At 40.1% G+C, this 26,405-nt stretch overlaps 1 protein-coding gene across 2 annotated transcripts in view; it reads left to right on the top strand.

The window, feature by feature from the left end:
• Positions 1-15,442, top strand: part of sgk3.L (serum/glucocorticoid regulated kinase family member 3 L homeolog) — a 49,131-nt gene extending 33,689 nt beyond the window's left edge. For both annotated transcript variants that reach the window (XM_018268053.2, XM_018268054.2), the window contains 12 exons: positions 6,515-6,602; positions 7,070-7,119; positions 7,322-7,379; positions 7,468-7,551; positions 8,911-9,042; positions 10,076-10,188; positions 10,965-11,001; positions 11,122-11,208; positions 11,642-11,737; positions 12,030-12,185; positions 14,285-14,374; positions 14,918-15,442. In XM_018268053.2, coding sequence (XP_018123542.1) covers positions 6,515-6,602; positions 7,070-7,119; positions 7,322-7,379; positions 7,468-7,551; positions 8,911-9,042; positions 10,076-10,188; positions 10,965-11,001; positions 11,122-11,208; positions 11,642-11,737; positions 12,030-12,185; positions 14,285-14,374; positions 14,918-15,088 — 1,162 coding nt within the window. In that variant the 3' untranslated portion in view covers positions 15,089-15,442. The remainder of the gene's footprint in view (positions 1-6,514; positions 6,603-7,069; positions 7,120-7,321; positions 7,380-7,467; positions 7,552-8,910; positions 9,043-10,075; positions 10,189-10,964; positions 11,002-11,121; positions 11,209-11,641; positions 11,738-12,029; positions 12,186-14,284; positions 14,375-14,917) is intronic.
• The last annotated feature ends 10,963 nt before the right edge of the window (positions 15,443-26,405 follow it).

Below are 26,405 nucleotides of genomic sequence, written 5' to 3' on the forward strand. Positions count from 1 at the left end.
TTCGGCAGAGCGCAATGTCTGGCAATAGAGTGCGAATGACCGCTAGCAACGGTCTGGTTTGCTAGCTGATTGGTGCCTGCGCCCGTTAAATTGACATTGTCCCTGCGGGTAACAACGATGGCAGAAAGTGGCTAGCGTTAGCCACTTTGCTCTTCAGTATATCTACCCCATAGCCCCAAGTATTGTAGGAGCGCTGCATTATCTGGATCCTACATGTAGATTAAACAAGCATGGCTACTTAATGGCACCCCATTGGCTCAGCAATATAATCTGTGATTGGCACCATTAGAATTCAGGGCTGGATTAGTCCATATAATGGTCCCCATACCCTGGGCCTTATGGTACACATTGTTTTTAAATTGGCAGAGAAAAGGTTCATTTGTCACCTATCCCTTCTGATTACCGTATATACTCGTGTATAAGCGACCCGCGTATAAGCCGAGGTACCTAATTTTACCTAGGAAAACTGGGAACCTGTATTGATTCGTGTATAAGCCTATACTACACTTTTGCCTGCAGGGTCACATTTTCCTTTCCCGGCACAGCTACATTTTACTAAAAGCTGCTCCCCCCTCCCTCCCAGACAAGCAAGTGGAAATAAAGCTCTGAAAAAAGCTCCCCCCCTGCAAGCAGCCTCTGTAGTTTCAGGTCTCCTGTGCACGTTTCTTCATACATTCCTTTCCCTCTGTAACACCGCCTCCCACACAGACAGGCACGGGAAATAAAGGGAGACTGACCGTGTATTTGCTCCTTGCCGAACATTCTTTTCTATGCGCTGAGCACTGACACGCGCGAGTATAGAAGGTGCTGTTTCAGGTGAATTAGGCTGCTTATGTGACATTTGCGCATGTGTCAGTGCTCAGCGCATAGAAAGGAATTAAGCCTACACTGAACTACATCTCCCATGATCCCTAATCAGCCAGAGGTTAAAAGCCCCACTAGACTAGAGGCCTAGTTTGCGTCACATTCGCCCCAATAGCCATGAAACTGTCTGACCTTTCAGAGCCTCCTGGAGCCGGTCGACGTCCATTGCCGGAAGAGGAGGGTGTCACACACACACCGGCTGCCTCCCGTTGCTCCTCGCTCTCAGCCCCATCTGTAATCGCTTCCTCCGTCACAGTGAGGGAAACCCACAGGAGGGAACGAGGTCTAGTCCCCTGCCTCCGGTGACCATGCTGAGCAACGACGGAAACACCTAAGCGAACTGAGATCCCAGAAGCCGCCGCGCAATAATGGCGCTCGTGACGTCACCAGAAGGAGAGGCTGGAGTAGGCAGCGGCTTGTCTGATACTGGGCACTGGGAACGAGCACGCAGCAGCAGGGGAGAGACTCGGTACTGAGACTCGCGTATAAGCCGAGGTAGACTTTTTCAGCACATTTTCAGTGCTGAAAAACTCGGCTTATACGCGAGTATATACGGTAGTATCAGGAATGAATGCAAATTGATTGTCAGTGATTGTTAGAGGGCTTCAAATGGGTTTTTTTCCTTCCTCTGGATCAACTAGCAGTTAGGCAGGTTATACATAGACATAAAAGGTTGAACTTGACATGTCTTTTTTCAACCTAACTTACTGTGTTAGCTTTTAGGCAGAAAACTAATTTTCCAAATTCCTAGGTGATATCTTCCATGTGTGTACAATGACAGGTGGATCCTCGGGCATTTTCGTGCGGTAATGCGAGTAAACTGTTTTCCCAATGGCAGTTCAGATTTACTTCAGTACAACGGTATTTTCAGGCATTTTGTCACATTCTCTAAGTCACCTCCCTTGTGGTTTTATGCAAAAGAGAAATTGTTGTTTCCAGGTGAGCAAATTTTCCTTGGATTTCTCTCTTGCTGTTACTTAGATCAGGGAGCTGCTCATGGCTTTCTATTCATCTTATAGCTACACTTGCAAAATCATTTTTTTCCCTTGCAGCTATTTGAAAACCAGGCTCAAGGGCCTAAAAAAATCCTTATGTTAACCAAAAGCACAAAGAAGGCAGTCAAATAAATATTGACAAATGTTACTAAATATTCCTGGACGCTGGACAAACTGTGCTTTAGCTATTTTCACTATTTCTGTTTTGTAATATTTAAAAAGTACATATAATTGTAATACAAACAGTACTTTAGCTGGGGCCCTTTCACTATGCAAAAGGTGGCTTTACAGGAAAACACATGGCTAGACATAAAGGTAAATGTGTCAGCCAAACATCAAGTACTCCATACCCACATCTAGGAAATGTCTGCATCTGATGTCTTGCACCTAGCGTCTACAGTTCCCCTGTTTATATATGGTGTTGCCTCACCTTATTTGTGTTGGCCCAGGATGCCAAAACCCACAGCCCTGCAGCTGCTGCAGGTTATAGCTCCTAGCAATACACTCCCTAGTTTTACAGATACTGGAGATTTGTGGAGGCACACTTAAAGCTTCATACACGGGCAGATATAAACTGCCAACAGATTAAGTCGGTAGCTTATTGCCCAGTGTATGGGGCCCTCCAACAGGCTTTCCTGATAGATATCTGAACAAAAGTCGGGCAGATGTTGATCTGGCAAGGTTAAAAATTCCGTCGGATCGAGGATAGCGTTAGTTTGTTGATGTGGTCCTCGATCTGACCGCCCATATGCTTAGCGTTGTGATCTGATCGTTGGTCCCTAGGGCCCAAGATCGGATCAGCCTAATATTGCCCACCTTAAGGTGGGCATATCCGGGAGGGATCTGCTCGTTTGGCGAGCGTATTTATCAAAGGAACTTTCACTTTCACCCATTGATAAATACTCTTTTAAAAATCCCATATAAATGAATGGAGAGTGGCGGAATTTCCCTGAGGACTGTGGCGATCTCTAACTTCACTCTTTCATAAATATACCCCAATGTATTCAGGCGCAGACACATCAAAGAGCAGCAGAGGAGCAGATTTGTAGTCCGAGATCTGTAATAGTCTGTCTCTGGCCTTACAAAAAAAAATCAGTCAGTCTCCGATAACTTACCCACAGCGCGTGACTTCCTAGCAAAAGAATCCTACTACCTACCTGAGAGGTCACGACTGCAGACAGGCTATTGTTGCGCCTTATATACAAGGTGTAAACAGGAAGGTTAGTCTTTTAACAAAATAGTCTGCTGCTTCCCACACGCCTTTTGGTTCGTTTAAGAAACAGGCGAGGATGATGGATGCTTCATTGGGTCTTAAGTAGCACACAAGGTAATTTGTCACCTGCGGGAAATCTGTACTACTGTGGATGATAAATCATTAAAATTCCTTTCCCTTTGCTAACATTAGAATTGCGGCATGTAAAACAAATTACTAATGTGACCAAAAGGGTTGTGGATCCTTAGTAAAAAAAAACCAATAACGGAACTTATTTATCATTGATTAGTTGCTATGGGTTACTGCCCAGGTTATGATAATTTATTTATATGGAGCCTGCAAGCTAAAGCGGTGGTTCACCTTTAAGCCACCTTTTACTAAGTTATAGAATGGTCATTTCTAGCAACTTTTAAACTGGTCTTCAATAATTAATTTTTTCTTTTACAGTTTTTAAATTATTTGCCTTTTTCTTCTGACCCTTTCCAGTTTTCAGATGGGGGTCAGTGACCCCATCTGAAAAAACAAATGCTCTGTAAAGCTAAAAATTTGCTACTTTTTTATTACTCTTCTTTCTATTCAGGTCCTCTCCTATTCATATTTCAGTCTCTTATTCAAATCACTGTATGGTTGCTAGGGTAATTTGGGCACCAGCAACCAGATTTCTTAAATTACAAACTGGAGAGCTTCTGAATAAAAAGCTAAATAACTCAAAAACCACAAATAATAAAAAACGAAAACCAATTGCAAAGTGTCTTGGAATACCACTCTCTACATCATACTAAAAGTTAACTCAAAGGTGAACAACCCCTTTAGGTGTTTCACATTAAAATATAAGCACAATATAAAAAATTAGCAAAGACTACAGAAAAGAAATGGGATCTGAAGGCCCAGTGTCGATAAATGATCCCCAATCTGCCATTCTTTGTGCCCAATTGGCCCACCTGTGCCAGGCCACGTTCTGTCGGTCCCCAAGTGCCAAGGCCAACCATCCTGCCCTCCCTCTACTGCCAGTCACTCACAACCCCACCCTTTCCTAATTGGAAAACCGAGCAGGCAGTTTTGACCCAGGCAGCCCTTCGAAAAACCCGGGCTGTCCAGGTCAAACCAGGCAGGCGGCAACCCTATCAACACCTCCTCTTCTGCCAGTGAGTCTCTCATTCAAGTATCCCCCTCCACCGCTGTTCACAAGCTCACTGCCCCCTTAAGGATCCCCCCTCACCCTGTTGCACCCTAGACAGCCTCCTATTCTGCCTACCCCTGTCATCAAAAGTCTTAAGTGAACAATTATTTAAACCATTTGTAAGGACAGGTATTGTAGAAATATATTATACATTTTTCATGTACACCTTGCTGGTTTTTAATCACAAATAATGCTCAACTTCTTAGATGACTTGTGTTTTGAGCTGACTATTTTTTTGTAATGTAAAAACAATCCAAAGAGGTTGTTCCTTAGGGTTTTTCCTAGATTTGTCAATATATTTTTGCCTTGTACACTCCTACACATGCACAATTTTTTTCTTGTCACTACCAAGAACTAAACCGATTGCATCACTGGATTTAACAATGAAAAAGGGAAATTAATCCAGATATGGGGGAACTGAATTGAGATATAGTGCCGCCTCCTGCCACATACTTATCTACAGCTGCTCGAGTTATCTAAAACACACTACCTGTTTTGATACTGTATACAGGGAGTCCTCAGTTATATATAGCCGACTTAAATACAACTCATACTTACAGCTATTACAGTAACATACTGCGGTTTGCTTGACCTTTATTAGAATTTAGCTTTAATAAACCACCTGCCCCAATCCCCCCTGGCATGTGTTGTCTACTGCAGAACACAGAAAGGTAAAAATAAATATTGTGTTAAGACAGATATCTGTCTAAGTTGTATTTAATAGGTGACTGTATATGTTTCAATTTACTTACAAATTCTACTTAAGAGCAAACTTACAAACCCTATCTCGTACGTAACCTGGGGATTGCCTATACTTTGTTTGGACTCCATATATGTACAGTATCTGTGGATATTTTCTGTTCACAACAGTCTCAAAGTCCTGATTAACTGGATTTCATATTCTCTACATCCCAGGAGAGGAAATACTTAAATTTTTAGTTATAATGTGCAGACCAACTGCATATAGGTGCAAAAGTACACTGTTACACATTGTCATTATGTTCCCTTCCCCAGCTCCATTTATCTGCACTGAAAAGTACAGCTTCCTATTGAGTGCAAGTACACGCAGCAGAGGTCTGCTTAAGAATGTCTGCTTTTATATTTTCAGGATGAATTAAAAGGAGAGAAGGAAAGTAGTACAAACCCCACAATATCTGACTATTTTAATCTTCCAGAATTGATTTAAAACATTCAATTATCATTAAAGTGCATCAATTGGTGAAAGTGCTTAGTGCTTCATAAGATGTATGGATTAAATTAATTCATAAATGAATTGTTGGTTAGATTGAAATATTAATTGGTTTTGTGTTAGCACTGAATCGATTACACGGTTTATGAAGCACTAAGCACTTTCACCAATTGATGCACTTGAATGATAATTAAATGTTTTAAATCAATTCTGGAAGATTAAAATATTCAGATACTGTGGGGTTACTACTACTTTCCTTCTCTCCTTTTTAATAAATTTTACTAGTACTTATACCTCTACATATTCTGATTAAATAATTGTGAGACTTAAAATATACTATATGAAAAATCCTTTGGTTCTTATTTTCAGGATGAACTCCGCTCTATGTGCCTGCACGCAAGTGGAAGTTTTCAGTGCAGATAAACAGAGCTGGATTCGCTTAGCCTGCAGGAAAACCCAGACTGAGAGCAGCGGGGCTTAGTGTGTCCTGGCCTTAGAGCTGGTGGACTTACCACACAGAGCCAATGCTCAATGTGTCCTCACTCTTAAGGTGGCCATAGATGCAAAGATCTGCTCGTTTGGCAACATCGCCAAACGAGCGGATCTTTCCCCGATATGCTATTAACAAACATGGCTATATCGGGTGTAATCTGATTGTTCGGCCGCATGGCTGAACGATCCGATTACGATGTGCCCTGGGTTCCGGCGGGATCGGTCGGGTCAAAATCAAACCTGACCAAACGACCGATCTCCGCCGGACGAAAGATGTCGGCACACGCCATACACGATCCGAAAATCGTACGAATCCTCGATTCGTACGATAGGATCTGTGTGTCTATGGCCACCTTTAGTCTAAAATTACATGTAGTGGAGAAAAATCGACAGAGGCAACAATTAGCAGCCATATTGGCATCCATAATTACTCAATGATTAACATACCTGTCATTAGGGGTTCTGAAAACCTTATTTCAGATGGTGGTGGGGAGACAACTGCTGAATGAATAATAATACACTTTTATCACTTTTCTCAATTAATATATTCGATTTTATGGTGCTATTCTTTGTTTTTCTAGCCCTGATGTCCAGGCCTTCCTTCAGTTGGACTCTCCCAAACATCAGTCCGATCCGTCAGAGGATGAAGATGAAAGATCTGATCAAAAGGTAAAGCAAAGTTCATATTTCTGAAAATGCAATGCGGAAACATGCATGCAAAAGCAGAATACTATGCGAATGTATTTTTTCCATGATTAAGTCGGATGAACGCAAGTAATGTGTTTTACTATTGGCGATCCGGTGGTTAAGGAAGGGGAAGGCATTTTCAGGAGATTAGTTGCCTGCGGTATTACAGATTTACTATGGGCAACAAATCTTGGAATGTGCCAGTATAGAGAGTAAAGCTGCCATGTTGCTTACCTTAAAGGAACTGTAACACCAAAAAATTAAAGTGTATCAAAGTAATTAACAGACCTGTCTTAGAATTATGTTTTCCTTTATTAGGCAAATGTTTTTGGGGGGGTTGCCTTGCCCTTTAAAGGTAGTTATCGACCATGACTTATGACATTGACACTAAAGATTCCAGTAGTTTTTATACATTTAGTTCTGAAGCTTTTCCATTTTTCCTTTAACAGAATGGTTCTGCCTCGCAGAATGTCAACCTGGGACCCTCTGGAAATCCTCAGTAAGTTTGATTTGTAAAAGGCCAATCAAAAAATATGTTTGTGTTGTGTACATCTAGATAGTAAATGTAAATTGCAAAAGGAGGAGCACTCAGGGTAACATTTATTTTTTGGGACTTTGATGCAGCAATAACAGAAGAGTTGCAGGTTGTGGTTACCTAGCTGTACACTTTACCTAAACAATTCCATTTGAAATCTTTGCAGTGCTAAGCCTTCAGACTTTGAATACCTCAAACTGATTGGAAAAGGGAGCTTTGGAAAGGTGAGTTTTTATGGGAACATAGGAGTCTCCAATCAGGATTCTTTGCTTGCTGGCAGCTTTATCATATATATATGTTGTTGTGTTGCAGGTTGTGCTTACTAGAGGGAAGCGTGATGGACGTTATTATGCAGTCAAAGTATTAACGAAGAATGTTATCCTCCATAAGAAAGAGGTAATTTGTGCCAGGGCTTGTTTATGTTAATTTAGAATACATATGATTCCATTTCAATTATGGCTCATTACAGCCAGCATTCTTCACTGTAGTTGTGAAGGTCTATAAGGTGTTGGCTGTGTTGTATTTTATGCACGTGGAACATATTTTTTGTGACTCTCTGAAACAAAATAATTATATATGTTTCCCCTGGAAGCCTTAAAGGAAAAGGGAAGCAGCTTTTTGTTTTTACATTTTTATTAACATACAAAAAAGTTTGAGTGCATTTGAATAAAAATATTAATCACAATGGAGAATAAAAACACAGACAAGTGCAGTCTTGGAGTGGGTTGGTAGGACACCGGGAAAAAAAATGGTGGATCCCAGCCCTTGTGGGCCCAGACCCGTCCACACAGCCTGCGCTACGAACACCGACTGATGCGCACCGGTACACACTGGCGGGGGAGGCGGCAGGGAATGTGGCAGAGCGTGATTTACGGCTTGGGAGGGGAGCGAGGGCCTTGATCCGTCAGCCCTCTTGGGCCCCGCTAGCCCTGACTCACTTCACACAGCCCGCCTGCGCTCCTGACCTCCACCCCCCCATCTGAATGAAGAAATAGCAAGCATAGGTAGGCAGCGTGGGGTGGCGGTTGGGGGTAATTTGTGGCTCAGGAGGGGGGCCTGAAGGGGCCAAACCCCCCCCCCCAGTCCGACGGTGGACAAGTGTGATATGTGATGACTTAAACCATTTTTTAACTATCGCCTTCCTCATTGTGGCCCAAATTTTATTTACCTACACTCTCATCCCACTCCCTCTGATCATAACAGTGTTTTAGGTTTATAAATATATTGTTGTTACAATAAAGGCAGCCTTACATGGACAGATCCATTTATTTGGAGAGGTTCCCAACGAGCAAATCTTGCCCCAAAATGCTCACCTTGAGTGTGCGATATCGGGCTGATCAGATCGTGGGCCCTAGGGCCCAACGATCAGATTACAATGCTGGGAATGCAGGTGGTCGATGGGAGGATCACATCTATGAACTGATGCCGTCCTTGATCCAATGCGATTTTTAAACCTGCCTGATAGACATCTACCCAATTTTCAGCAATACAGTATATCATTCGAGGAAGTCCGTTGAAGGACCCCCATACACAGGCCAAGAAGGTGCCAACTTGGTCTATGAATGGCCACCTGCAAATCTCACTCTAAGCTTTCAGGCTTGATTTTTACTACCTTGACCCCCATTAAGGGGCCAGCTATACAAATTGGAAAACATATATTTGGACAAAAGCTATATTTAACAAGATCAAACATTCAAATTTCCTCTGTTTCAAAAATGGTTTCCGCTGTCTAATAAATGTGTTTCCCTCTTGCAGCAAAGGCACATCATGGCTGAACGGAACGTGCTGCTGAAAAACGTGAAACATCCATTTTTAGTGACGCTACACTATTCTTTTCAAACATCCGACAAGCTGTTTTTTGTCCTGGATTTTATAAATGGGGGAGAGGTATGTATCTATCTCAACAAATATCAAAGGATCCTTTCAAACATTTTTCATAAATTTTGGTAGCTGTTGCTAATATTTTTTTGCTATAGAAGTTTTTGAAGTGATACACTTTCTTGAGAATTATGGTCCGAAATTCTTAAAAAAGTAAAATGTTTCAATAAATTGTCCATGTAAAAATGGTCGTTCTGTGTAATGTTTTAAAAAACGAAATGTATAAATTTAATGAGAATATAAGCAATGCTTATAATATAGTTTACTGGATTGTGGATTCTTATATTTTCCCCATTATTCCACAATATTAGCAAGTTCATCTGGGGATCCTTAAATATAGAATTGATAAAGGCAGCACCACCTCTGGAGCATTAGCTTTCCTGTTGTTTGATGTAACTGCCATGTTGCCACCATACTTTGCAGGCTTTGTATTTTTTATTGAAAATCCACAACAATGTAGCCTGATTTTGGTGAGAGTCAGAAGCATGTTGCACTTTCATGCTGACATAATTCCAAGAGCAAATATAAAGGGAAGATGGTTTAGCAAAAGACAACATGAGCCCCCAGTTTACAAAGGTAAAGTTAGGGAAAGGGGAAAACTTAAATGCAATAAATGAAGAGGCCTGAGAGGCCCAACACTTTCTCCCCTGAGATTAACAGAAACAATAAGATTCCTCTCTTTTAGTAAAAGTTCTATATACGTTTCAAACCCACCTTTCAGCTTCTAAAAAAGTGTACCCTTGTACCTATAAAAAATTATGCACATACTTTAGTACCTGTCAAATATACTGTGTGTTTTAGTATTCCGGGGGCAGGATACTTTATCCATGTTTGTTTTGAATGAGGAGCACTAAAGAACTCTGCAGCCATTAAACAGAGTATAAGACATACCATGCTATAAGATACCCGGGTTCTTTGTTTGTGTGCAACCTGACTAAAGATATTATATTGCTTGTGTACAGCTTTATAAAGTACTAATTATTGCTAAAGATTATTTCTTGGCCACACTGATTTTCTTAACAATATTTTCTTTTTAATGCAGCTTTTTTTCCACTTACAAAGAGAGCGATATTTTGCAGAGCCCAGAGCTCTCTTCTATGCTGCAGAAATCGGCAGTGCATTGGGCTACTTGCATTCCATCGATACCATATACAGGTATGTACCTCAAAGGAAAATTGTATATTTTTATACTAAAGTATAAGTATATTAGTCTGTGACTTCCAGTTGCTCTTATATAGTTATTGATTGAAGTACAGCACCACAAGTCTTTTGACCTGTGGTGCTGTACTTCAATCAATACTTGTGAAAGGATTTGAAGATGGCCAGTCAGGGTACGTGCACCAGGACCCACAAATTGAAAATGTTTGGGAGCTGATTCTACCACATAAGCAAATATTATTCCAGTTGCTCTTGTCCAGTTATCAGCCACAGCACTTCCCCTAGCCTACGGACACACAGGCTGAAGGCTCTGGTAGGCTATGGGCACAGAGGCTGAAGGCTCCAGCTGTTGTCAGTCTGCGTATTTTTGCAGGCTGCTCGCATTCCTGCTCCATTGATTTGAATCGGATCAGCCTCTGTGCCCACAGCCTTATAGCTTAAACATATCAGAGAGCACTTAACCCTAATGTGGCATTAACACTGCCAGCATAAATATGCTAGTGGTGAAAAGCCATTTGGCCATTCAACACAGTTGAATGGCACAGAAATCGCCTGTCATTGTGTACATTGCGTATTTTGGAAATTAAACATTTTTTGGCTGAAATACGCCCCATGCTTTATGGCAGCAGATTTTCTTTTGCCAGCATGTATATCTGTCAGCGTAGAAAACTCTGTGACATTAGCCATAGAGTTGCAGTTCAAAATCATTTGTAAGGACTCGTCCCTGACCTACATTTTGCATCCATACTAAATATCCTTTGCCTTTGTTTCAGGGACTTAAAACCTGAAAATATCCTTTTGGATTCCCAGGTAATGATTTTGTTTATTTTACTGGCATATATGTGAAAAAGCATATTGTGCATGTGAACAATATAGCAGCTGGCTTTCCTGTTATAGTGAAATTACAACATTTTTTGGGGGCTCTTCCAGGGTCATGTTGTATTAACAGATTTCGGTCTATGCAAGGAAGGGATTTCAAATTCGGACACCACACTCACCTTTTGCGGGACACCAGAGGTAAGCAATGATCACAAGCTCTCACCCTGATCGCACATCTGTGTCTTTTAAAAAACATAAAGCAAAGAACAGAGTGTTGTAGTGTAAACCATTGCCCAGAGCTTTTTCTTCGTTTCTTTGAATTCAAAATTTGCCTTGTTTTAAAGTTGTCATGACTTACCCTGTTACCGTGTTCTAAGGGTCAGGGCACACGCTCAGATTCGGGGAGATTAGTTGCCCGGCGATAAATCTCCTCTTCTTCGGGGCGACTAATCTCACAGAAAAAAAAAAATATGCCTGTCTTTTAAGTGATACTGAGACTGAGTGTCGCTCCAAGCAAGATTTAAATGTTTTAAATTCAAAAACAGCAATATAACAATAAAAACCCTCTGCTTGTGTCATCAGTAAGAGGATATGATGGCAGTTATGTTTAGCTACATGGTTTTTTTTTCAGTATCTTGCACCTGAAGTTATATTGAAACAACCATATGACAACACAGTGGATTGGTGGTGTCTTGGCTCTGTCCTGTATGAAATGCTTCATGGACTGGTGAGTAAACAACATTCTTTTTTAGGGACCCCCAAACCTTTATAAATATACTAGACTAGACAAAATAGCACTGGGTCAGTTCCCTATAGGTCATTGTATAATGCTGGGCCCCCAGCAGCCAAAGGGAGAAATACAATACATAATATATGGGATACTTATGCTTTTTTCGTCCTCTGTCCCTTCTTGGCAACTTTTTACAGCTGCTTTTACTGAAAGCTGTTTTTTTTTTCTCTACAAGACAACAAAAGGTGCATTAGCATTTATTAAATGTCTGTGTATTACTTGTTTTCAGCCCCCTTTCTATAATCGTGACACAGCTACAATGTATGAGAATATTCTTCACAAGCCTCTGACTACAAGGCCTGATATAAGTTTGCCTGCTATCTCCATATTGGAAGAACTTCTTGAGAAGAACCCAAAGCTGAGGCTCGGCGTTGATAATGATTTTGTACGTACACCTTTAATGTGTCACTATGGCGATAGATACTGCATTCAAATTATGTCTGTTGCTAAGATTGTCTAACAATATATAGAGAAGTTCTAATTAAAGGAGAAGGAAAGGTTAAAACTAAGTAAGCTTTATCAGAAAGGTCCACCTAAATATACCACTAAACCCTCAAAGTAATGCTGCTCTGAGTCCTCTGTCAAAAGAAACACTGCATTTCTTTCCTTCTATTGTGTACACATGGGCTTCTGTATCAGACTTCCTGTTTTCATCTTAAACCTCCAGGGCAGGGCTTGAGCATGCTCAGTTTGCTACTCTCCCCCTCCCTCCTCCCCTCCCTGATGTAATCTGAGCCCAGAACTATGAGTGAGCAGGGAGAGACTCAGGCAGGAAGTGATGTTACACTAAGAAAATATGGCAGCTGCTATCTAAACAAACAGAGCTTTTTACTCAGGTATGGTAAACCATTCTACAGAATAAATATAGCATTCTAGCTTGCACTATTGTGGCTAATCTATTGGCAATAAAATGCCTCTGTAGCTTTCATTCTCCTTTAAAGCACCTTTATACAGAGGTATACAGGTATGGGACCTGTTATCCAGAATGCTCGGTACCTGGGGTTTTCCCAGATAAGCAGTCTTACATAATATGGATCTCCATACCTTAAGTTTACTAAAAAAATTATTTAAACGTGAATTAAACCCAACAGGATTGTTTGTTTCCAATAAGGATTAATTATATCTCAGTTGGGATTAAATACAAGGTACTGTTTTATTACTACAGAGAAAAAGGAAATAATTTAAAAAAAATTTAACTATTTGATTAAAAAGAGTCTAATGGAGATAATCTTTCCGTAATCTGGCATTTTATGAATAAAGTGCTTCCGGATAATTGATCCCATACCATAAATATAAAGTAGCTATGCAGCATGTATCAAGTCATGAACATTTATTCAAATTTTTCTGATTGCTGCACTTTTCTGCTTGTTTTTTGCATTTTAAATGGACTTGTCCTAAGAACAGCAGGCAAAATAGTACATACAATGAGAGCAGGGCAGACAAATAAGAAAGCCTGAAAGCTTTTAGAACTGCTGTATGTGTTAAGTGATACAAACAGGCTGGTTCTTCATAATGTTTTAGTAATAGTGCCAGTGGAGGGAAATGTTGAAGAAAGTCTACAGAATGCAGCCTAGCCTATAGCTAGAGCAGTGATCTCCAACCAGTGGCTCATGAGCAAGATGCTTCTCACCAACTCCTTGGATGTTGCTCCCAGTGGCCTCAAAGCAGGTGCTTATTTTTGAATTCCAGGCTTGGAGACAAATTTTGGTTGTATAAAAACCAGGTGTACTGAAAATAGAGCCCCTGTTGGTAGTGCCCCCTGTTGGCTGCCAGTCCACATAGGGGCTTCCATTAACCAATCACAGCCCATAATTGGCACCCCAGGAATATTATTGAATACTTGTGTTGCTCTCAACTGTTTTTACATTTAAATGTGGCTCACAGGTAAAAAAAAAAAAAAAAAGGTTGGGGATCCCTGAGCTAGAGTTATCCCTCACAACTGACAGAGGTTATCTCAGACCTGTAAATAGTTGTATACATCCTTCTAGAGAAAATATACCCCATCTCCTGACTTGAGATCATTCAGTTGGGTGTTTGTAGAAAAGGTACATAAATTGAATTTGACCTGACAGATATAAATATACATGTATTTTTTACACAATCATAGCTGATTACAGTTCCACACATTGCAGTTCAACAAGCTATTTCCCAAGATGCCTAATGCTGAGAGTGTGATGTAACGCCCTCCCTCGCTGTGTTTTGTTGTAAATTGATGACTTCTGGAACTTGAAGCCCCTCTGCTTTCCATTGTGGGTGGTGTCTTGATTCTACAGAAAGCAGAATAACTTCAAGTCCCAGAACACCACTTCACCATGAAACAAGGTAAAGGTGGGGCTGCATTCACATGAGAGTGGGAACAAGCATTCACACAAATCGAATATATTGGTTTCACAATTCACTATATATTTTGCATATAATCCGTTAACTTTCACATTGTGTGCTTAGTTATATCTTATGCACATTATTATTTTTTCTCATTAACAGCAAGACATTAAGAATCATACATTTTTTGCCTCTATAAACTGGGCTGATCTAGTCGAAAAGAAGATTACTCCGCCTTATGATCCCCATGTGGTGAGTAAAGTGTTCTCAGTCTCTAAAAATGTACATACAGGATAGCTTTCAGCCGGAAACACTATTTTACTATAAAAAATTAAACGATAGGAGTAATTCCACTAGGGATGCACCGAATACAGGATTCGGTTCAGGATTCAGCCTTTTTCAGCAGGATTCGGGCGAATCCTTCTGCCCAGCCGAATCCTCATTCGTATAAGCAAATTAGAGTCGAGGAGGGAAATAGCACAACTTTTTGTCACAAAACAAGGAAGTAAAAAAATGTTTTCCCCTTCCCACATCTAATTTGCTTATGCAAGTTAGAACTCGGATTCGGTTAGATATTCATTTTACGCGAAGGATTCAGGAGTTAGGCCGAATCCAAAATAGTGGATTCGGTGCATCCCTGAATTCCACATTTAAAAAAAATCCTTTTTTTTATATAAGGAAAGGAATCTGTTAGCAAAAGTGTTGTGTTTGAGGTGATCTGAAAAGCTGAAATGACCCAAACCTGTAATTTCCATAGCTTTTGCTTCTATAACTGAAGCCTTTTCTTTTGTTTAGAATGGCCCTGACGATATATCAAATTTTGATAAAGAATTTACGGAAGAAATGGTGCCGTATTCCGTCTGCGTGTCTTCTGACTACTCCTTCGTGAATGCCAGCGTGGAAGAAGCAGATGATGCATTTGTGGGATTTTCTTATGCACCTCCCTCTGATGACTTTTCCTATTAGAGACTACTACACACACATATATATATATATATTTTCAAGGGGCCAACTGGATTTTGATTTTTGACCAAACCACAACTGAAGTGCCTGAAATCTGAGCTGTAGGATCCTGGCTATTAAACAATGGAACCAGCCAATGCTTATTGCATTTCTTACTAAACTTATTCATTAACATGATGAATCCTTTTGTCATTTTGGAACAATACAATGCAGCCATCTCTTTTTTTTCTTTCCTATGAACTAATAGCACTGGTAGAGACCAATGTAGGGGCTGCTCAGCTGTTGTACTTTCTCAGTCCCCCATGAAAAATGGGTTGTGTTGCTAAAGAAATGATTAAAACCAAATACAAAAAGTGATCTGCTGTTTCTGGGAGATAATTGGATCAATAGTTATTCCATTTCAAATAACAGTGTGGTTTTTAATCTTTGGATTGACATTTGGGGCATGGATGAGCAATCTGTTCAGACAAGTGAGGACCGGAAACAAATCAGAGGACCAAATTTGGACCTTTCATGGTGCCATATACATCATTTACTCAATCTACCCTGTCAGGGCCAAAACAAATGTATCAGCTGCTGTTAAGTGTGTGGAAATGTGTAATCGGAGTACATGTTTTTGCATCCATTGTGGGGTTTTCAGAACTGTAAGGGTGAAGACACACAGAGATACTAGTAGCAGCTTATTGTCACACCTACAAAAATAGACAATTCTGATAATTTACAGATAACTGCAAGTGTTTTAGCAGAGGCAATTCTCAGCATTGTCTATGGCAGGGTATTGTCTGGAGTTTTGTAGCCGTGAAATGTTGCTTCTACTTGTAGCTCTGTGTGTCTTCACCCTCAATGTTGAATGGCTGGACCTGGACTTGTCATTTATCACAGCACAACACTGAAAAATTTTGTGCTTGTCCCAGTTTGGCTTCGTGCAGCTTTTATGACTTTGTTATTGTTGTGGAGGTGGAAAGCTGTGTCACCAGCGTTGGTTGTTGACTGTACTCCAGCTAAACTGGGAAGCGTGAAGTGCAGTATGGCAGCTTTAATCTATGCTGTGGAAAGCTGAAAATCATCTCAAAGCCTGATTTATTTTTAAAAAGTGTCTGTTATCACTCTGTTTCTTGCTACTGATAAAGTAGAATGAATCATATGGTGGGACTGTATCATTTAAATGATCATTTTAAATTAGTTTAAAGGAACAGTAACACCAAAAAATGTAAGTGTTTTAAAGTAATGAAAATATCATGTACTGTTGTGTTGCACTGGTAAAACTGGTGTGTTTGCTTCAGAATCTCTACTATCGTTTATATAAACAAACTATGGGGCAGCCATTTAAAGCTGAAAAATGAGAAAATGCACAGGATACACAGCAGATAACAGATAAGCTCTATAGTATACAATGTGATCCTTCCAAATTTATCTGTTATCTACTGTGTATCCTGTGCTTGAATGGCTACCCCCATTGCTACACAGCAGCTTGTTAATATAAACTATAGTTGTGTTTCTGAAATAAATACACAGCTTTTACCAGTGCAGGGCAACACTACATTATATTCAATCAGAGCAGATATCAGCAGCACACCGTAGATACATTATATGGTCATTCATTTAAAACACTTTCATTTTTTGTTGTTACTGTTGAGCCTGCGTATATCTTTGCAGGCTGAGAGAAACGGATCTGCTCTATGCCCTGCTCCATTGATTTGAATTATATCTGCCTGCGTGTGCTCACACATAGTGGAGGTCAGCCCAAATACCCAAAAGGAGGCATCTTTGAGTCTACCTCCACTCCGCTGCGTGTGAGAGCACACACAGGTGGAATCGGCTTAGATGAATGGAGCGGGCGCAAGGAACGAAATCGCTTCTCTCAGCCAAATACACAGGCCTACAGCTCCGTGTTCTCTTCCCTTACTTACAATGGGCATGTTGTAGAGCAGTGATCCCCAACCAGTAGCTCATGAGCAACATGTTGCTCTCCAACCCCTTGGATGTTGCTCCCAGTGGCCTCAAAGCAGACTATTATTTTTGAATTCCAAGCTTGGAGGCAAGTTTTGATTGCATAAAAACCTGGTGAACTGCCAAACAGAGCCTCAATGTAGGTTGACAATCCACATAGAGGCTACCAAATAGCCAATCACAGCACTTATTTGGCACCCCAAGAACATTTTTTATGCTAGTGTTGCTCCCCAACTCCTTTTACTTCTGAATGTTGCTCACGGGTTCAAAAGGTTGGGGATCCCTGTTGTAGAGCAAGTTCAGCACATTAAAGTCATTTCTAGGTGTTCTATAGGGATGATTAAGGACAATACCACTTCAGTTTGCAGGCAACATGCTTTCCATATGTATTTGCACTGCATATGTTCTGGAATTTAGAAAGAAAATAACTGTATAGAAGGTATCTCCTAGAAATGGCAGCCCCTCATTTAAATCAAATGAAATAATTCTCCAAATATTTCATATTCCATTGACTTCAGGGCACACACAGGTTTGTGCCACAAAACCAAACTCCCAGTAGTCACTGCCTTTACAAGTCAATGGGGAATGTTTTGTTTTGGGGATTATCTCCTGAGAAAATACCATAAAATGTGCAGCCTTTAGTATGACGAATAATAGGCAAGACTGAAAGAGTCAACAGAGTTCTGTTTAGTGCTACTAGAATTGTTACTACTTAATCAATTCATCACTTTGGCTTTGCTGATTTCAATTGTAGCTAGAAAGAGATCATTTCAGTTTAATGTCAGTAACGTTCTAGGTAAACTAGTGCTCATACTCTGTTTCCTATATATTATAACGACTCTCCATTCTCCATTGCTTAGAGAGAAAAAACGATGATATTGCTGTCGTTATTGTTAGTTTCTGGGCCTCCGTTCCCTTCTAGAAAACCAGTTTTTCTCTGCTGAGAATGAAAGCTGCCATCGACCGCTGCTTGATTTCTGCAGAACCCTGTGTGCTTTAACTCTAACCTGTGCAGCTTCCAGTGTGCAACTCAAAGTTTATACAGGACTTCATAACATTTTCTATATGAAACCTATTTTTGTAAATCTTTAGTAATGAAATGCAACCAGTAACTAACACTGAATAAAAGCTACTGAACAATTTGGCGTCATTCTTTGTTTTCTGTGTTATGCCGGATAGCAGAAATACTCTGATCTGAAACGGTTCTAGTGTTGGGTGCATCCATTATTTTGGACCCCCAAATCTTTAGCGAAAGATTCAGCCGAATACCGAACCAAATCCTAATTTGCATATGCAAATTAGGGGTGGGAAGGGGAAACATTTTTTACTTTCTTGTTTTGTGACAAAAAGTCAATGCGATTTCCCTCCCCGTCCCTAATTTGCATATGCAAATTCGGATTCGGTTTGGCCAGGCACAAGGATTTGGCCGAACCGGATCCTGGATTCAGTGCATCCCTACAAATTGGATATGCACATGCAGTTCATTTATTAATGGGTACAAAAGTCCACAAGTGACCAATGGCAACTAATAAAGTAAAATGATTACAGCACAGAGTAAAATTGGCAGATCCATTATATTCATTGGGGCAGTGGCGGAACTACCGGGGGAGCAGGGGGTGTGAGCGGACGCACCGGGGCCCGCCCCCTCTAGTTAAAGTACTGCATTGGGACATTAGAGTTTAGGAATGCGGCCCAAAACATGCTCGCCAGCTCTAAGCAGTATCACACTTTCTGCACAATATATACATAGATCTGCGTTCATAAATGTTTCAATTTGTTAAAACAAAAAAAAAGGTTAATCATCTGGATAAATATCAAACTACTGGGAGTATCTCTGGATTCTCCATTGTTTGCGTAACCCATGTCTCGGCCTTCTTCATGTACAGGTATGGGACCTGTTATCCAGAATGCTCAGGACCTGGGGCTTTCTGGATAATGGCTCTTTCCGTAATTTGGATCTTCATACCTTAAGTCTACTAGTAAATCATGAACGCATTAAATAAGCCCATTGGGATGGTTCTGTTATTAATAGGGATTAATTATATATTAGTTTGGATCAAATACAAGGTACTGTTTTATTATTACAGAGAAAAAGGAAATCAGTTTTAAAAAGTTGAATAAAATTGTGTCTATGGGAGACGGCTTTCCTTAATTTGGAACTTTCTGGATAACAGGTTTCTGGATAACAGATCCCATATCTGTACTTTGTTTGGGGACACCGTTATATTGTTGTATCTATGACCCTTTCCTTTTACCTCTGACCAGAAGGAAACTTTATAGCTTACTAGCTAATCCCCTGTAGAAAAATAAGGGCACAGTTAAAAGAAACCCTCTCACTTCATGCAATGCAGACCGAGCTAGGGATCACCCTTCTCTAATGCCTCCATTTCTTCTTCTTGCAGTTGGTGTTAGTGATGTGCGGCTCAGGATATTCCCGACCCACCCGCCAGGGCCGGTCTGGGAGTAAAAATCAGCCCCGCTAAAAAAATGAAAGCAGCCCACACATAAATGCGCGCTGGTGTTTTACTTATACAAACACATATTTTATATATGTTTTACTTATACACACATATTTTATATGTATATATAGATATCCTTATCATTTACAGCCTTTCTGAAGCCATTGCAGGGCCTTACAGTTACCACCCCTGCAACAAAAATAAACAAAAGTTTAATATTTAAAACAAAAGGGCTAAGTTTCATTCCATCTCAGACAAACTCTCAAAAATGTTCTCCACACATATATAACGGAAAATAAATCTACCACTGGTCTCTCTGTACAAGAGGTCGCATGTGCAATGAGCCCTTACAAACATGGAGAAGTCCTTTCAGAGCAGAAAGGGGTATATGTCTGAACAAATTTTGGTGAACCTCAAAAAAAAACTTCATATGAAAACATATCCTTTTGCATTTACTCTAACCCTCCCATTCATTTATGCACATGGTTTTAAAATTGCTAATTTTTTGGAGGCTGCTGTCCCTGTACTAGCGTAAGGCATAGAGAACTTTTTACAAGACCCAGCTTATTAAAATATAAGCAATCAGTCCATTTGTGACTGCCCATCTATTGACAGTATACAATAGAATATTAGGTTCTTGTACTGTGGAAGACATTTCTGTAGGACTAGAACCCTGATTTGATAACTTACAATTGTCTAACTCTTCTGTGAAGCAGTTAAACCCCTGCTATTATCCTATTGGGGCCTCCACAGTACCAACAGAGAATCTACAGGTAAGGTACCAACTAGGGTGAGTCAGGGTTGTACTCCAGTTCAGGCAAATGATAAGACAGGCAGCAAGTTAACAGCAAATGACACACTAACACTATCCTTGAGCAGAATCTGAGGAACCAGAGACCAGGTTGGGCACAGCTTTATGACTGATATCTGGATTTAAAGGGTATATGGTGCCAACAAGATGAGGAAATACACATTTTTTTATATACAACCAATAGAAACCCTCCAGTGTCATAAAAAGTTCAAAGTATCATTATTCATACTGGGACATCAAGCCAATGGGGATACATGTATGTGCACTAGAGAACATGGGATTGCATCCAGCGACTGTTGCATTTGAAGTAAAGAGGATAGCCCGTGTTGGCTCAATGAGTAGCACTGTTGCCTTGCAGCAATGGGGTCCTAAATTCCAACCAGGGCAAGATGTCTATATGTTCTCCCAGTCCCCATATCTCCGTGGGTTTCCTCCCCATACAGGTTAATTGACTCCTGATAAACTTGTCCCTATTGTGTGTGAATGTGATAGGGGCCTTAGATTGTTGGGGCAGGGACTGATATGAAGGGTTTCCTTGAAATGCTTTCCTACTGTCAAAGTAAATCGCCGATGGGAAAACATATGCTGCATCCCAATTTCCGAAGTAGTCCAAACTTATCCGTGGTAGCCAAAAATATAGGGTCCTTATGCACCTACTTGTCTCATAGTATTTCACATCACATTAAATTACATCTTAAATTTGTGTTGCTACTAAGAATACCTCACCTGTACTATCTTATGTTTCTTTCTGTTCTTTGCCAGCACCTGAAGTTTCCATGATTTTATAATAAATGTGACTATCTTTGGCCTCATTAGACCCCTGGTGGCTGAAGAGAGGAAATCATCGTTATAGGAACAGCGTGTAACAGTTTTTTGCTATAGATTTCTTGTAGTTTGTTTTTTGCTATAGATTTCTTGTAGTTTGTTTTTTGCTATAGATTTCTTGTAGTTTGTTGGTCAATTTCAATCTCTTATTAATAAAAATATTATCTCCTTTAATACTTCATTCATTTATTATGATGGATATACTTTTTTTCTGTATTTTATAGCTCAACACTGCTGTTTTACTTCTCACAGTCAATAGCCCTGTCATGTTGGAGCCCTCAGTAGAGCCCCTGCTTATCTTCCTGGGCAAAAAGACACAAGCAATCTTATATACATCCCCTGGGCTGATACATTTGGCATATTTGGCTGTATCTATCCTGGCCATTATCTGGGGGGGGGGGCGGATGAAGATCGATCATGAAAGTTAGGACACCACAATAAAGGTGGCCATACATGTAGAGAACCTCTCGTTTGGCAAGGTTTCCTTGAGGTGGGGCAATATCAGGCTGATCCAATTGTGGGCCCTATGCCCAAATAATCGGATAACAACATTGAGCATATGGGCGGTTGGATCGAGGATCGCATCAACAAACGGATGTGGTCCTCGATCCAATAGTATTTTTAACCCTGCCCAATCAGCATCTGCCTGTCCAGGTCCGGACTGAGAATTAAAACAGGCCCTGGCATTTCAGGTACACAGAGGCCCAATCAGCCCACACAGAGGCCCAAACAGCCCCCACCAGCCCACTAAATACTGACTTTCTATGGCACCTTATAGCAGCCCCTCTGGCATTTGCCAGAACCCACAGATTGCCAGTCCAGGCCTGTGCCTGTCTTTTGGGGATTGGGAAAGTTCATCGGAGGTTCCCCTACAATGCCCAATAGCTGCTAATTTAATTTGTCAGCAATTTATAGCTACTCGTGTATGGGGACCTTAAAGCATGACAAATTAATTAAGGGAAGCTATAGTGGAGAAGTGAAGGTTCAGACATGTCCACATGTACTATAGTAATACAGATATCTGCATTAAATACATTTACAATATCCATGTGTGTGTATATATATGTCCACATGTATTATACTAATAACGATATATGCATTAAATACATTTACATTATCCGTGTGTGTGTGTGTGTGTGTGTGTGTGTGTGTGTATATATATATATATATATATATATAATTATGTTCTAAAATCTCTTTGCATGTTGCACACAGAGATACATGTTCATTGCTAGATGACCTTGAAGTTGCTGGGGATATTGATTATCCAAATAATAGTCGGCATCTGGGGAGTCAGTTCTCCTTAAAAACAGTAAATGTATCAGATCAATACGTCCTTTCAGTGATGCTCTTGAGTAAGTGATGTCTTCATAAATCACTCTGGCACTTGACTGTCTGAATCACATGATTAATTGCTCTTCCGTCTGGGATATAATGGTCAGAGAGGGGGTGACCCTGACCACATCCCGTGTAGCTGCTCTTTCTGATGTTCTACAGTTCTATTATGTTGCCCTAGAGGCACTCCCTGCTGAACCTCCCGACCTTCATCCAAGCAATGTTACATTGGGTCACCTAGTGTATGTTCCTTATGGCACAAAAGGCCTTGGTTATAATGAGATACCTAGGGCTAAATGAAGCCCCAAATATTCCAATGTAATTTATAGGATATACATGGCTCAATAATAAAGGACATGGAGCACAGAATCGATAATGAGTTATTTAAATGGACAATACTATTTATTTCTGTTGTGTTTATGTAATAATGCAAAAGTCCCAATTTTTATTGCTTTGTGTTATTACCTCTGCCATATTCCATATAGTTTATATAGGTGCAATATATTTATGAAGAATAAAATTAAATTACGTGCATATTTAGGTTTATATAATATAATATAGGTTTTCAAATAATACCATAGTTTTCCCATTGACAAAAATGTGTGGCAATCTTGGTACAGAGTTGATATAAACTCGCATCATAGGTCTTTTCGATGCAGACTATACAACAGACAGATGGGACATTCTGTCACATTCTGTCACCCTCAATTATTAATTTGTACCAAACCGCTGGATCATCTCTAGCCAATGTTCTTTCCATAAATAGGTATTGGACCTGTTGTGCAGAATTCTCAGGACCTGGGGTTTTCCAGTTAAAGGGTCTTTCCATAATTTGGATCTTCATACCTTAAAGGAGAAGGAAAGGCTCTATTTACTTGGGATGCCAAAGTTAGGCACCCCCAAGTTATTGTATCTACTTACCTCAAATCCCGAGTCGGTGCTCCTATCAACAGAAACTGGCTCGGGGTCCTGGCAGCGAGCACCATGAAACAATCGGCTTCCGGCTTCTTCATTCTTCCCGCAGGTGCACATGTGCAGTAGCGCAAAAAGCTGAACTTTAATGAAGTCGGCTATTTCATTCTACTGCGCATGTGTCTGCCCCGGGAAACTTGAAGAAAAAAAATGCTGGAAGCTGAACGCTCTGTTATGCTGGCTGGAAGAACCCACGGACCAGTGCAGTTTTCTCCTTACAGGAGCACCGGCCTGGGGTGTGAGGTAAGTATATATAATCACTTGGGGTGCCTAACTTTTGGCAAAAACAATTAAATAGGCCTTTCCTTCTACTTTATAAATCCAAATAAATCCAATGGGCTGGTTTTGCCTCCAGTAAGAATAATCTTAGTTTGGAACAATGATGAAGAGATCTTATCAGTGGATGATGCAAATCTTATAACCTGTCCGATCGATTGAAAGACTATGATCACCATTGTTTGGTACGATGGTATCTTTATGTGTCTATAGCCAGCATTATTTCAGCCTAGCTAATCCCCTAGTGGCTTGAGGGGGAAAAAAACATCTTTTTCTTATTATTTTTTGTCAGTTAGCTTTGGGAAGGCTTAACCTTCCCTAGCCTCAAAGGGTACAAGGTACTGTTTTACCATTATAGAGAATAATTTATTAAAAATTGGATTATTTGGATAAAATGGAGTCTATGGAAGATGGCATTAGTGTAATTCAGAGCTTTCTGAATAACGGGGTTCCATATAACTAATCCCATACCTGTACCTGTAACCTTATTTAACCTGTAGCCAGGACAGCACATGCTACAAAGTATAAAAGTCTGTGCTATTAAAAAATTACAATTTCATTGTTTGTTTTATTACTAGCAGCTAGAGGTACAGTACTATACTTGGAATTGTTGAGACATACGATTGCTGTACACAGGTTCCTAACTAAGTGACCCAATAACCTTTCCTCAATGACAGAGCATAATTATCCACAGGGAGCAAGTGCCACTGTAGATCCAAGGCAATTTATAGCAGTAGAGAGAAGAGACTTTAAACAAAAGCAAAGATCTGATTGGTTGCTATGGGCAACATCTCCAGAAAGCTCTCCAGATTTTTTATCTCCAATGTTAGTTAACATGCCCCTTTATTTAGCAGAGTTGGTAGCACTAAGCAACTGGATGTTTGAGACTATTACCAGTCATTTATGTTTTAAGAAATGAAACCAAGCAAGCTCTGTAGTTGTTTCTTTATAAGCAGGCTCTGTGTTTAGGGAACTTGTAAATAGTTTCCACTTTATTGTTGTTCAGTTTGTTTGTTTCTCTGTTTGGCCACAAAGGGGCTCCTTAGTTTATAGAAAGGCTCCTCTTCCTGGGTCATATTATCACCTTTAGAGTTCCCTAGTTTAGCCACAAGGTGACAGTTTGCAAAAATATATACATATGGGAGCCAGTTGGCTCCAAACTATCTAGCTGAGAAGTTTTGGACTCGAACAATGAGTATTAGAGGGACTAGGATCTTGGTGGCATTGTTGCCCAGAGAGGAAACCAACATGTAGCTAGAACTAGATAGTTCGACATGGGTTCCACTTAACGAGGAGTTCCAAGAGAGGGGAAGAGAGCTTGTTTCTCTCTATGTGTTCTATACAGTGCTGTATTGTTAGTATATGATGACATATAATATTTGTAGTCTGTTACACTGTGACCTCCTGTAACTCGTAACAACCAATAAGATGTTTGCTTTTAAACAGGTGACCAGTAAATTCTACCTGCTGATTGGTTGCTATGGGTTTCTGCTCCTGAGCAAACGTAGTGCCTTTTATTACATAACCCCCTTAATGTATGGAGCTCCAAATTATGGAAAGATGACTTATCCGGACAACCCCAGGTCCCGGGATTCTGGGTAACAGGTCCCATACCTGTATATAAAAATTATTCAGCTGTTCTAAATATACGGAACACTTGGTTTTGAAAATATCTATATCTTAGGTAACCCATGTGTTAAATACTAGATTGCTGGTTTCATTTTGATGATGACTCTTTCATGCATTTCATGTTTGTGCAAGAAGCATTGTTACTTTCATGCCATACTGTATCAGATTCCTTGTAATTGTAAAGTTTTGCTTTAGGTAACTGCTTGATGGCCACCTGGTCAGTATTTAACTGGCCTGTAAAATACCAGCCAAGGTCAGCAGCACTATCACAAATTGAGCTGTAATGGACTCCCCAGTTAATTAGTAATCTCCAGTTTTTCTGTCTATTTCCCACCTCGAATCCACCCCAATTCCACCCCTTCTATTACACCAGCACCTCTGTAACCTTCCTACTATTCACCTCTCCCTGCCACAAGCTGCCAATGCTGAAGGAAAGAGTGGGAAAGAACAAGAAGGATAGAGATGAAAGATATGTAAAAGCAGAGTTTCCTTATCTAAACAGTGGCATAACTAAGGGACCACAGGCCCTGGTACAAGAATTGGACCCCCCTTTCAAAAGATGGGCCCTACTGGAGGGGTTGCTTGTACACTAGGACTGGACCCTTGCTACTGAATAATACTGCTGGCTATTACATAAGCCCTGCCCTTATATGCAAAACTATAGCATCATCTTAAAGGGGTAGTTCACCTTAAAGTAAACTGTTACAGACTGGCTAATGCTAAGCAACTTTTCAACTGACCTTTATTTTTGCTTTTTTTATAGTTTGTGAATTATTTATATTTTGCCTTTCAAATTGGGGTTTCACATCTTAAAAACAAATGCTTTGTGAGGCTACAAATGTATTGCTATTGCTACTTTCTATTACTCATCTTTCTATTAATACTCCTCTTTCTATTTAATTGATAGGATAATTTGACCATTAGCAACCGGTTTGCTGAAATTGAAAACTACTGAATAAAAAAAACTAAATAACCCATAAACTACAAATAGAAAAATTGAAAATCAACTGAAAATGCTTCAGAAAATCACTCTCTACATCTCTACATCAAACTAAAAATTAAT

This window comes from Xenopus laevis, chromosome 6L, assembly GCF_017654675.1.
Source record: "Xenopus laevis strain J_2021 chromosome 6L, Xenopus_laevis_v10.1, whole genome shotgun sequence".
Lineage (NCBI taxonomy): Eukaryota > Metazoa > Chordata > Amphibia > Anura > Pipidae > Xenopus > Xenopus laevis.